This window comes from Chelonoidis abingdonii, chromosome 15 (assembly GCF_003597395.2).
Source record: "Chelonoidis abingdonii isolate Lonesome George chromosome 15, CheloAbing_2.0, whole genome shotgun sequence".
Lineage (NCBI taxonomy): Eukaryota > Metazoa > Chordata > Testudines > Testudinidae > Chelonoidis > Chelonoidis abingdonii.
The window spans coordinates 25793428-25807534 of NC_133783.1; the positions used below are offsets into that span (position 1 = coordinate 25793428).

Sequence of the window (14107 nt, forward strand, 5' to 3'; positions counted from 1 at the left end):
GCTCCAGACCATCTGAATTAACTTCTCTTTTTCCAAAAAGGACAGTTATTACCATCTTTCATACAATCCTAAACACTGTCAAATAAGAGGTTTTTCCTTCTAAAAACCTCTTCAGCTACAGAGAAAGGGAACAAGGAATGATGATAAAATGAAAGCCTTAATCTTTACATTCCAAAGGTTTTAATTGTTTCTCCTTCTTTTTTGTGTCTTTAATAAAAGCTTACAGAATTTGTAATGGTTTGTTTGCCATGGAACCAATCAGGCTGAGGTCTTTGTGTACCAAACCCCAAACCTTGTTTAAAACTATTTAATATTGGGCAGTGACTGGGTTATGTTAACACCTTTGGGCCCATATATTCCATTTCAATTAATACAACAGGACATGTGACTCTGGGAGCTCCCTGCTTGCCAGTCTATGCCTGAAGCATTATTCTAGGCAAGGCCCAACACCTTTTTGTTTCCTATTTAGTTTGGAGGAGAAGGGTTTCTATTCCACTTCATGTGCTTTGCTGGCTATGGGGATCTTCCAGACATAGCACACAAATGCCAGTATTTTACTAGGCTATGTCTACACTTATTGCAGAGTACACACGCTGCATACCCCCTAGCACAGACATAAGTAGTAGTGTAAGTGGTAGGGCACTGCTTAGTGAGGAGAGTAAAAACACACAAAAACCATAGGGTATACATCCTACATGGCTCACTACACGCACCAGTGGTGCTTCCCTGTCTACACTGCTATGTTTAACAGCGTAGTGTCTCAATGACAGAGCCTTTCCCCATCACCGGGAAAAACCTCTGGTGGGTAGAGGCATCACGGAAAGATTCCGGCAGATCCCTGCTGCCACAGCCTTTCTCCTCTGCCTCCCTCCTGCCAGAGCCTTCCATTGAGGCATGTAGCTACATATTACAGTGTGGTCACAGCCTGCTTTTCGCTGTGGCACTTAGCTACACATACCCTACATGCTGCCGCCAGCGTAGACAAGGCCTTTGAGTGCTGTTGGTAACTATTTCTGTTATGGCGCCCAGGGCCCTTCAGGCATGCATTCATTGTTCTTAAGATCAAATCTTGGGGGAAGGGGAGATCACCTCTGAAGACACTTGGCACTAAGTGCCAAAATCATCTTTATTTATAACCCGTCTGTGGAGCTGCCCCACGCCCATTCACGGCATTGAGGAAAACAGGAGGGGTTCACAGCAAATCACCTCCAAGTTCCATCCTCCTAGAAAGGGGGAGGGCTGGTTCGCCTATGTTCCCACACCCTAATGGCCTGCCAAGGTCCCTCCAACTGGCATTGTTGTTTTGTCCCTGCTACTCCATGTTCCCATCCCTAGAGAGGGTTCTGTCTTTACCATTCAGGGCCCAAAACTGCAACAAGAACAGGCATATCCAGAATACACTGCCAGTTGAAAAAGACTCAGCCAGGAACTTTAGAGTGTGGGATACAAGGAGGTTCAGAACAAAAATGATGCTCAGTCTTTCCTGTCCAATAAAGCCCAGTGCTCTTAAAGCATTCCTGCTCTGTCCCCAGTACTGCTGCTTGAGGAAAGAATCTACCTGGCCACAAGTGGATAGAAAAATCCAGACCAAGTTTCACCTCTGTTGATTAAGAAAGTCTTTCCTAATGTCAGATTGTGCAGGCTCCCCGGGTCTGCCTGTCACACAGAAATAAAGATAGAAGAATGTGACTTGGATTTCTGTGTCCACTAAGAGCTGACCATGTGGATTCCAACAGCATCCAACCACCTGTCCATCACTCCCATTGAATGCCTGGCTTAGCAATAATGTGGCCTACTGGCGTCTAGCACTGTTAAAAGCGCTGGTAAACTGGGCCATACCACTTTCTCTTTTCCTCTCAGTCTGTTTGCAACGTATGTTTGTTATAGAGCTAGAGTTATTTATTTTTTAAAAGCTTTGATCTGTTTTTCTTATAAAACAAACAAACCAGATCAAAAAACATTCCCAGGCGCTCTGCATTTACAGTCAACTTCAGAATAATAAAACAGTGGGTGTTGGTGCAGCAGAATTAAAAAAAAACAAACAACACTGGTAAGAATTAGGAAACAAGAAAAAGTTCTCCCATAGGAGTCAAAAAGATTATTATAAAGAGCAGTGAATTCAAGAACTGATTTTAAATTAATGGACTAATACCATTTGCAGCATCTGTCCACGTCTGATCCTGCCAAAAATGATCACTAGAGTACATCTCTCTGCATGACCTCCTAACTATGACCTTACCCCTTTATAGCATTGTTTGCCAAGAGAGATTGTTCACATGTCACTATTTGTCCAGAGCATAGGAATTGGCACAACATGCAAGCATATCACCAGTCCTAATGGACATTTCTGGAATCCGTGGAAGAGAGACCGAGGGGAGGGAGGGGGAATGCCTCTGTATTCTCCAGTGCAATAAATTGTAACAAGGACAATCCCATTTCAGAAATCTTGCACAGACCCAAGACCCTCTCTTACCTGTGCTCTAACTTTTTGCGGCTAATACACATAGCCCTCTGGTAGCCCTGGGCAATGCAAACTTTGTGCCGGCTACACTTCACTTTCTGGCAGGGGTCCTTGGTTGTGTCCAAAGCTGAAGACAGAAAAAGAAAGTGAATAGCTAGTATACCAAACAGCCTTATCTCACTTACCAGCTCCGCTACAGTGGCTACGCACCCTAAATGAGGCAGGAGAGTCTCAATGAGGACTGCCTCAATGCAGGTCTTGTGTCTTAATATTCATTTTAGGAGGGCACACAACACGAGAGATGAACATCTGTAATAGCCAGTTTAAAGCTGGTACTTGCCATGCCTTAGAATCTGGATGTTATATGTTGCTGACTATTGGGAAAGGACTAGAGGACAGTGAAAAATGGGAACACCATGAACATTTCTCAAAAAGTTTAGCCATTTTTTTCCAATCAGAATTTGGATTTTTTTCTATCAGCTCTATACCTGGTCAAAAAGCAGAATGAAGTTTTTGCAAAATAATTTGTCCAGTTTTATGCACTGAAATTTCAATGAAACATTTTGTTGCAAAATCAAAATTTGTAAAATTTCAACCCAGTCTATACAGGATTTTGTGTTAAACAGATTTTATGGGCTTCTGTAAAAAGCCTTTTTCTCCAGAACAGAGTATGTTCTAGAGCATAGGGTTGTCCTGCACTCCTTTTTCAAAAGGGTAGCTCCTGCAACACTGTATTATCTGACTACAACGTGTACTGCAGTTTAAGAAAAGTGTAGTCAAGTGGTCTCAGCATAGGATTGGGAGCCATGAACAGTCCAAATTTTAAACCTTGCTCTACCGCAGACTCTCCAAATGATCTTTGTTAAGTCATTTCACATTTACTTTCGTGTCCTCCTTCAAATCCCTCTTTAAACTGTCCTTTGCTATGACGACAAAAGCTTTGACAATAGTTAGGCAGCTGTTCTCAGACTTCTGCCTATCATGCTGATCAATACTGTCTCATTGTTTTCTTGTATTCCCCCAACTGTCTGTCTGCATCTATCTGTTCGTTCTTGTCTTGTACTTGGATTGTAAATTCTTTGTGGCAGGGACCCACTTTTTGTTCTGTGTTTGTACAGTGCCTAGGGTGAGTTAACATTTAGAAGGTGCTAAGTATAACTAACAGCATAGAGAGACAGTGTCGACAAAACGACATGTATTTATTTGCTCACATTCTGAACTGCGAAAAATATCAGCTCACTGGGGTCCTATCTATAGAATAGCAAGAAGTCAGCTTGTCAAGAACAGCATTAGTCACTGATGAGCTGCTTTATTGCTGGGGCAGCACTCAGAGGGATTCAGCTTGAGTCACCGCAGCCCCATGCTCAGGCAGATTAAAGACCAGGAGCCTGACCTTTCCAAATCAGGACGTGATGGATAACACAATAAAAGCTAACTAAGCACAAAACCACAAACTCGTTGATGTCTGTTACAGACCAAACAAATCTAGTAGGGGATGGAATGACCAGCTCCTTATGCACCTAACTATAATGTGTAGGAAAAATTTCTGCATGATTTCAACTGAGTGACATACGCTGGAGATCTCATGCTAACAGTACTAAAACATTCTTGGTATTTTTAAATATTACAGACGACAATTTCCTAACTCAAAAGGTGTTGCAACCAACACGGGGAATTCTATATTAGATCTCGTCTTCACAGATAAAGAGGACCTTATCACAGAATTAGATACAAGTGATCTAAGTGTAGCTTAGATACAAGTGATCATGACTTGATCACATTTATAATGTGCAAACAGAATAATGTCCAGACCAGTATTTATATACTTCATGCTTTAAAGGGGCCAATTTTACAAAGCTGAAAATGATTTTGCACCAAATCAGCTAGGGAAAAGAATTTAATCAGATAATGTGAATGATCATTGGGAATTGTTTAAGGATGCTTTACTAGATGCTGAAAAATCCACTATCGAGGAAGAAGGCCATATTGGTTCAAAAAACAACTTGGTTTAGAAGGGTAGAGACGGCAGCTACAAAAATTAAAAAATAATATATAACAAAGGGTAATTTGGTATCAATAAATATAAATCAAAAGCTAGGAGTTGTAGAAAACTGATAAGGAAAGCAAAAGGTCACAAAGCAAAATCTGTGGCCAGCAGAGTTAAGGAGAATAAGAAGTTTATATAAGTATATTAGAAACAAAAATAATTTTAACAGTGGTCAATTACTAGATGGAAATGGTAGTATTATCAATAACAATGCAGATAGGCAGAAGTGTTCAATAAATATTACTGTTCTGTATTTGGGGAAAAACAGATGACACAGAAACCATGATAACTCTCTTTCTATTCCACTAGCATCTTAGGAGAATGTTAAATAGCAGCTACTAAATTTAAACATTTTAAAATCAGCAGGTCCAGATAACTTGCATTCAAGAGTTTTAAAAGAGCTGGCTCAGGAGCTCACTGGACCATTAATGTTGATTTTCAATAAGGTTTGTAACAGTGGGGAATTCCAAAAGACTGGAAGAAAGCTAAAGTTGTGCCAACACTTAAAAAGGGTAAATGGGATGACCTGTGTAATTATAGGCCTGTCAGTCTGACATCATTCCTGGGCAAGATAATGGAGTGGCTGATATGGGACACAATTAGTAAAGAATTAAAGAAGGGTAATATAATTAATGCCCTTAACCTGGGTTTATGGAAAATAGATCCCATCAAACTAACTAGATTTTTTTTATTAGATTATAAATTTGTCTGATAAATGTAATAATGTTGATATATACTTGGACTTCTGTAAGGCATTTGACTAGACACTGCACAACATTTTGATTTTAGTTTTTTAATCATATAAAATTAACATAGCACACATTAAATGGATTAAAAGCTGGCTAACTGACAGGTATCAAAATATAACTGTAAACAGGGAATCATCATTGGGGGGAGAGGTTAGTGCAGTTCCCCCAAGGATCTGTTCTTGGACCTATGCTATTTTACATTTTTATCAGTGACCTGGGACATAAAATCATCACTGATAAAGTTTGCAGATGACACAAAAGTTGTGGGATTGGTAAATAATGAAGAGGCCAGTTAACTGACAAAGTGATTGGAATTTCTTGGTAAGCTGGGTGCAAACAATGTGTGTTTTAATACAGCTAAATGTAAATGTATACAACTAGGAACAAAGAATGTAGGCCATACTTACAGGATGGGGGACTCTAACTAGGGAAGCAGGGACTCTGAAAAAGATTGGGGGTTGTGGTGGATAATCAGCTCAACATGGGCTCTCAGTGTGACCCTGTGGCAAAAGGCACTAATGGGATCCTTGGATGCATAAACATCCAAACTGAATAGGAGTGGAGAGGTTATTTTACCTCTGTATTTGGCACTTGGGCTAGTGCTGTTGCAATATTATATCTAGTTCTGGTGTCCGCAATTCCAGAAGGACGTTGATAAATTGGAGAAGGCTCAGAGAGGAGCCATGAGAATGATTAAAGGATTAGAATACATGTCTTACAGTGACAGACTGGAGGGGCTCTATTTATTTGAACAAAAAGAGAAGGGTAAGGGGTGACTTGATGACAGTCTATAAGTACCTAAATGGAGAACAAATATTTGATCATGGGCTCTTCAATCTAGCAGAGAAACGTGTAACACGATCCAATGGCTGGAAGTTGAAGCTCGACAAATTCAGACTGGAAATAAGGTATACATTGTTAACAGTGATGGCAATCAACCACTGGAACAATTTACCAAGGGTCACGGTGGATTCTCCATCATTGGAGATTTTTAAATCAGCAATCTATGTTTTTCTAAAAGATCTGCTCTAGGAGTTGTTTTCGGGAAGTTCTGTGGCCTGTGTTATACAGGAAGTGAGACCAGAGGATCACAGCAGTGGCCTTGGAATCTATGAATCTATAAATGAGGTAAAACTAATTTCTGCCATGCTTCTTCTGTTCCTCCAGTTTGATAAAACTGCACTTTGGGGGCCAGTTCAAGCACTGCAAAGAAACAAGCATAAGATTTTTTAATGCTTCACATGCTGGGTCTCAGATGTTGTCCAACCCTCCGTGAACACAATCTCCTACTGCCCAGAGAACCTCCTCATGGACAGATGACCAGATGCAGCAGGCAGCACTGGCTGCTACTAGAGCTGCTATCAAACTGCTCCTGACGCCAACACATGCCTGGTGTTTCACAGCCCTTCACAAGTGAGTGTAGACGATGTTGCATAATAGCACACAGCAGACCCAGCCCTGGCTGAAGGGAAATCCAGCATTAGGCACAGCAACGGGGCAACAGTACACGTCTAGCAGGATGGGCCAGTATCCTGCAGCCAATACAAGGATCATGCCCAAATGGGAACAATATTCAGGTGCCTGTTAGGAGTGCAGTAAAACTGTGCAGAGGGGTTGAGGACAGGAGGATCAATGCTCAGAGAATATCATGATTTATTTAAAGGGCAGTGGATGCCTCATAGCAAATCCTGAAATACATCCTATTCTGATTCAGTTTAGCCTACTTGTCACATTTCCTGAGTGGGTTTCTTCATTCATTTGTATGATTAGTGATAGCTTCATAAAGATAGGATCATTGCTTCTTCAAGTACAGTCTCCCTGAACCTGAAACAAGAATCGTCCATGACTTCACAACCCTAACCTGTTTCCAGAGCAATTCATTGTGGAGTCAAAATAAAGAGCCTGACTTCAACTGGAGAATCAGCAACAGCAGATGAAAACAAAACAACAATGCCTAGCATTTATGTAGCGTCTTTACAAAAGTTGCCAAGGGAGATCATTTAACTCTACACTGACGTATAGTAAACACAGGGCTGGATCACAACTGCAGCAGCACGCAGCATCCCTACCCAAAACTTCAGCATCCAAGTGAAAAACACTGTAACATGCTGAATCTGCAGGGAAAATGCAGGCGGAATTTACTCAAGCTGGAATTTAGCCAGGACATGGACTTTTACTAAAGTGGAATGAGATCTTTAATGACCACAGTGGTCAAGACCTCAGTTTAAATCTCATCCAAGAGAGGACACCTCCATTGTCCCTTCACTGGCTGCTGGGGCTCAGAAGGAAGAGCCGCACCCACTGAATTGGCAGCTCCACTTGCTGGGTTTCCTCGGGGATACAAAAGTTCTTTTTCAACACAAGAATCAAGTAACTAGTGCAGAACATGTCCCAGAAAGGGCTTCAGTTCAGAGCCACAGGACTTTCTATAAGGACCTTTCAAGGAAAAGTCAGCAGCTCCTTAATAAGTGAACACAACCAAGAAATAAAGTTACCTTCATCAACTGGCTGATTATCTTCCCAGCTCTTGATATAGTCATCCTAGTGAAGGAAGAGAGAGAACAGCTTAGTCAACAGAACATGCAAAATATCAAAATCCAAATGCTCAGAACGATGAGCCTGATCAATGCTTAGAGGTAACACTGGCCCGGGGGTGTAACAATGATGCCTTCCTCAAGCCTGGCACTCTAGCAGAGGGCCACACATATGGTTACAAAGACAATGCAAAGATTCATATTGTGTTTGTGTATTCTTTGTGTTCTGCATTGCTGGTGAGGGGAATTTGGTCCTCTTGGAAACAGAAAGGCCTAGTCCTCTCTCTCTCTCATACACACACACACACACAAACCTAACTCTGCTAACATTACTGACCTGTAACATACAAAACCTTGTTTGCCTCACACGTACAGAACTTGGCAGATCCATTGCTCAGGAGTGAGATTTTCATATATTTCAGTATCCAGCCTGCTCACAGAAGAGCGCAGATGGGCAATGCAGAGGGATGGCAGGATGTGCATGCTTGTGCCCTCACACCAAAGTCCAGCTGCTAAATCTAATTCCAGGATTGCACTTGCCTTCGCCATTGGTGTGTTCATTTAATGGCAAACCCCACAAATAGGAAAACTGAAGAACATAAATCCTTGCCTCACTGCAGAGAGGTGCAAATCTTGCTCCAGCACATGGGAGGAAGAAGCAGTCTGATGCCCTAACCTCAAACTGAGGTTAACAGTCTCCAAGGCATCTGTGAAGACCTGCAGGGTACCTGCATTTTCTCAATTCACCTGGTGCATTTACACAAACATATTCAACAGGGGGAGTCTATAGTTTAGAATGTCAGGGACTTACTGCCCAAACCTCCTTCGTGCAGGGACCATCATACACTTATGGTAATACATTGCTTGCTGCCCCAGCATCATTGCACTGTAAAGGGCCATCGGGTCATGGCTTGGAAGTGGCAGGAAAAGTTATCTGCATCTCAGATGCTGGCATAGCTGTTAGAATGTCAGCTTGCTGCTTGGCTGGATCCTATCCTGTTTCTTAAGGTGCTGGACAAGTTACAATTCTTGGGAATTAAAAACACAAGTCCTTTGTCTCTGATTCCCTCATCCTGAAAAGTGATTGATCATTTGTGAAGGCTCAGCACTTGAGGTCCCTCACTGCTTCTCCATGCTCCCCAACCCATCCATGACAGTGGCCTTTGTCCACACCAAGCAAATGTGCAGTAGAATCTTTCCACAGATTTCCAGGGAAAAGCAGCACTACTATTAAAGTGAGGAAGTGGAGAATAAAGGATAAAAGTCAGATGTCCAATAAAAATAAGAAAATTAAAGGAATAATACCACATCCAATGGGTCTAAAGTTCATGTTTTGTGTAGGTGGGGGGGTGAAACTGAGGTGCAGAGCGATCAAGTAACTTGCCTAGTGACAGACAGCAAGTCAGAAGATCTAGGAATAGAACCCCCAGGAGTCCTGACCAGGGGCACTGCCTGGGGTCTCAAGAGGGAGGGTGGGGATGAGCCTTACCAGATGTGATCCTGAGCCTCAAAGTTAAATTGCTGGGCAGGATGGATGCTTTTCTGTGCCAACCCCCTAATCAGCACCAGTGCCTTCTGGTGGCCTGACTTGCCCTTCACTCTGGCCAGACACCAGGGACTGAGCTAGCATGGCCCTGCCTCGCACCACTTCAGGCATTACTAGGAAGTTCCGGCAGAGTTCAGGCTCCTGGTGGGACCTGCATAGGTTGCACAGTAAAAAAAAGGCCTAGCAGTGGCCACGCTGTTGCCCAGGCCACCACCACCCTTCCTGGGACCAGCACCCTTAGAGCCAGCTCCTTGGTATCCCTCTCCCACACAGGTAGTGTATGGGGAGCCCCAGAGAGCAGGGCCGGCTTTAGGGTGATTCCCCCGAATCGGGCCCCGCGCCCTAAAGAAGAGCGCCTAACTTAGGTGCCTTTTTAATTTTTACTCACCTGGCGGCAGGTCCTTCACTCGCTCCAGCTCTTCGGCAGCATATCCTTCAGTGTCGTGGAAACCCCGGAGCGAGCAAAAGACCTGCCACCAAAGTGCCACCAAAGACCCGGACCGCCGCCGGGTATTCAAATTGGGCCCCGCACTTCCTAAAGCCGGCCCTGCTGGAGAGACAGTGCCATTCCTGACTGCTGGCAGCAGTAGCAGCCCAAGTTCCTAGCCGCTGCCATCTCTGTGGGCAGGGGGCAAAGACCTGCTGGCTCAGTACCGCACTTCCTCTGAGGCCTCAGCAGTACTACCAGCTGGGGGACAACATTTTACCTAATGTGTCAGGACTGGAGAGGCTTTGCCCCTCTCTATCCCCCGCCTTGTGGTGCCCCTTATCCTGACTTGCAGTCCTCTGCTCTAACCACACTTCCTCCCCCTGCGGTGCAAAGGTTAAACCTCTCAACCCTTCCTTTGTTTGTTGATTGTCTCCAGATTTGGAAAGTTACCAACAATTAACAGCCCCACCACAACCACTGGAGCTATTCTCTTGTAACAGGGTAGTCAATAGGTGGACCATGGGCCAAATCCAGATCCCCAGCTGCTTTTGAAAAGACCTCAAAAATCTTTTTATTTATTATCATTGTTATTGTTTTTGTATTATTTTCCCTGGAGCCTGGACCTTGACTATACCTTGACCAAGAAATGTGGACCTTGACAAAAAGTAGTTGATTACCCCAGCCTCTAATATGTTATTTACACAGAATCAAACGCAGAGAATACAAACAAAAATGCGAGGGAAGGGAGGGTTTAACACTAAATGAATCCAGGCCCTGGAAGAGCGTACAGGTGTGCATCTCATTTGCAATGTCAGCCCTGGAATGGGTTTTTCCTTGCAGGTCTCTTTTCTTGCCAACCATGAACGAACATTCTTGTAAGACTCTCTGAAGTGCCCTGATGGCCTGTGTTAATTTATAGCAGATCACACACTCCACACCCTTTGAACAACAGTGATGTCTGCCCCCTTCAGTAAGGAAATTCAGCCTCTGGCACTAGGGGCTCACTACCATGTAGAATGCTGTTCCTTGAACTGTCTAGGCTTATTACATTATTAACTCTTTGAGGCAGGAATAGGGTCTTCCTAGACTTTTATACAGTGCTGAGCACTGTCGATGCTTAACATGTAACAACAATCCTCTCTGATAGACGCTGGTTCAATTCCATCAACAGTGCCCTCTATCTTGTGGTGATGATTACATATACAGTTTCTCAAGATGAAATTCACCCTGCGCAGAGGCTCAGCACCAGGCTCGTGCATCATTTCATTTCCACTTAAGTGGTCCTCTGCCTGGAGGTCAATATGAATATGTGCCTATGTATAGGCACACTCACATATACGCACGCAACCACATACATAGAGCCCTGTGCAGATACAAAATTTGGATCCGCATCCATCCATGAGCCACAAAAATGGTCCAGATATCCGCAGACACACACTCATCCTGGCCATACTTCATGCAGCGTGCAGCTGTACAAATCAACTCAAAATATTCTCCTGATAAACTAAAACTAGAGGGAGGGAGCTGGGGTGGAGAACACAGGGAACATGACACAGATGCCCTGTAAAGATTAAATGAAACCAGATTCAAAAATTGATACTAACCTCCACCTCCTGGGAATTCAGCCCACAGCAGAAGAGTAGGTGAAAAAACAAAAGGAGAGAGAAAAGAGAACACACATGAAATATACTGACACTGCCAGAGCTCAGGCTGCAAGAAAGGGCTGGGTTTGTGTTCACACAGACAGTATTTCTTTGTTTAAATTCCTTGAAATGTCATAATTCATTTCCTCCAAGTGATGTGTTTTTATAAAGACTCCCCCAATGCATCTTTTCTTGCTTTCCTAATTTGCATTTATTAAATCGTACTTCTGTCACATTGGCAACAATGGAATTTGATTGCAAGGAACTAAAATGAAGGCAAAGGCTGATAATCCAGGCTTTATGCAAGAGGCAGCACTGCTCCCAACACTTCTTGGTTAGCCCTGGGACAGAAACAATGATGTTTCAGCAGAAAGGATATAATGTTTCATACAGCAGAGTTCACAGTAATACAAGTACCTTTCTATTGTTTTGCAGTCTCTCTGCAATAAAATAATGTTAAACAACAAAAAAATATGGCATATTTGCAGGCAATGAAATCCTGACTGCTCTCCTGTTATGAAAGCTCCCTTCTCATACACCCAGGAAGGGACATTTTAGTGCATAGGGGAGAGGGTCGGTATCATTAGGAGGCTTGGCAGTGACCAATATTCTATTGCAAGAGAATTCTTTACTGATTAAACCAAATAAGTGCTGTCACAGGATGTTATTTGGCTCCTGGTAAAATGGATGTCCCTGTACCTTTGGTCCCAGCTGTTCTCTTTAGCGCACCAACCACAGCTCCAATGTTAATCTTCCATTCTGACATGTCCAAGAGCCCTGGGGGCTGATATCAGCCATACCACATGTCCTATCAGCAGCTGCAACTTAGCTCAGGAGAAGAGCTGGCTCCTATGCAGGCTGCACATTTATCCCAAATGGGAAGAAAGCCAAGAGAAGTCCTGTATTTCTACAAAATGGACTTGGGGGATGCCACCCTCTTGTAGAGCCTCCAAGCAAGGGGCTGATGCTAGAGAAGCTCTTGCTAATGCACTTGGACAGGGCTGAGGAAAACGAGGCTGTGATAAGACATGGGATCCTATGCAACTCCAGCCTTTGAAGGTCACAGATTGGTAACAACATATTTTCTAGATGCAACTATCTGCCAGCAATTGGTAAGGGAGTGATTAGGTATAGGTCTTTAGCTCAGCCCGTCTCTGGGACACGCACATCCCTAATGAATCACGAACCCACCATACTGGGACATCACATAGGGACTTCCTGAGCTGCCCTGCTGTTGTATGATACAGTTGGGTCCTTTAAGAATATTGCAGCTGTCAGGAGCATGCTGTCCCCCAGGGTTTCTCATTACTGCTTCAAAGCCCAGATCCAGGGCTTTTGCCTGCCAACCCACAGTCACCCACACAGTCTCCAAGTGTTTCACTGCCTCATACATGGTGCTCCTTTAAATGACTAGCTGTCTGATAGAGTCAGCCCTGCTATTTCCTCCGTCCCTTGGTCGCTTGCAGAGACTAATATATTGTGGTCAGACCTGGCAGAACCCAGTATCAAATTCAGGAGCTACACGAGTCAACTCCATGCGGTGCAAGGCCATCAAATACCTGCACTACATACCTTCAAAATTGTTTTGTTTTTTTTAATCCTTGTTCCCTCCAGCCATTCTGCTAGGAAAATATTTGCTTCTTAACACTGGCTTCATTTTCTCTCTCAATAATTTAAATGAGACTACTAGAGTGACCTCTGTGTCTGTAAACAAAACACACACACATGCACATTCACACACACGTGTTGCTATAATTGAACACACACACACACACACACACACAGATATGCAGGCACTATCTTTTCCTTGTCTTGCTAAAAAGACCCAGGCTGTTTGTTCTGATAGCTCAGACAATCCACAGTTTCTCAGTCCAGAACCCCAACCTTTCTGGATAACTGAACTTTATTTTCTGAAAGGTTCAAAAAGGAGCAAACAAAAAAGGATCCTTTAAGGGAAATCAGCATGGGCACAGGGGTCTCAGGCTGTGTCCCAAATCCAGTAAGGCTTTTAAATAGCACTATATCTGTCTAATGAGAATAGCAGCAGGCATATGATTATAGGACACCTCCTAACAGGAAACCTGCCCCTTTGTTCAGTCTCTAAAAGAACCATCCATCTCTCCATTTTCCTGCTTAAGGGACTCTCTTCCAAGCCTGCAAGCAACTCTTCAATGACTCTTCTTCTTCCTTTCCCAGTGTTTTTTTTATCTTCCTTGCCAAGCCTCAAACCACTTCCTCCTCCTCCTCCTGATGCTGGCAGGTTTCCGCACAGCTGGAGCCTTGGACTAAGAGAGTTGGATTGATGCAGCCATGCTGCGATAGGCTCAAAGGCATCGTGTGTCTCATCTGCCAACGGTGCTCTTTGTGGGGATGGCAATACAGAGCAGAGGCAGGACAAAACCAATGTCTTTTCTACTGAACACACTCAGGACTTCCAACCCTTTCCACTCCCACTGTGAGGATATTCAATGACCCCAATCCGCCAAGCACACAAAGCACAACAAACAGTGCCCCTCTCACCAAAGGAAAAGGCACATTATCAGACATGGCACACTGCCACCCTGCAGGAGCTCTGCCAAGCTAGCAAATGGACTTCTTTGAGAAGCTGGTGGCTTGCTGCACTGTGGAGCCAGCCACCCTCTCAGGGTCACTCGCTGAGGTGGGACTGGAAGTGGGTCTAGGAAAGGCTGAATCAGT

General features: G+C 43.7%; 1 protein-coding gene across 1 annotated transcript in view; it reads right to left on the bottom strand.

The window, feature by feature from the left end:
• SPOCK2 (SPARC (osteonectin), cwcv and kazal like domains proteoglycan 2) overlaps nt 1-14107 on the bottom strand; it is a 53536-nt gene that overhangs the window by 12928 nt on the left and 26501 nt on the right. Inside the window, exons 2-3 of the mRNA XM_032783301.2 lie at nt 7753-7798; nt 2474-2588 (exon numbers count right to left, since the gene is read on the bottom strand). Coding sequence (XP_032639192.1) covers nt 2474-2588; nt 7753-7798 — 161 coding nt within the window. The remainder of the gene's footprint in view (nt 1-2473; nt 2589-7752; nt 7799-14107) is intronic.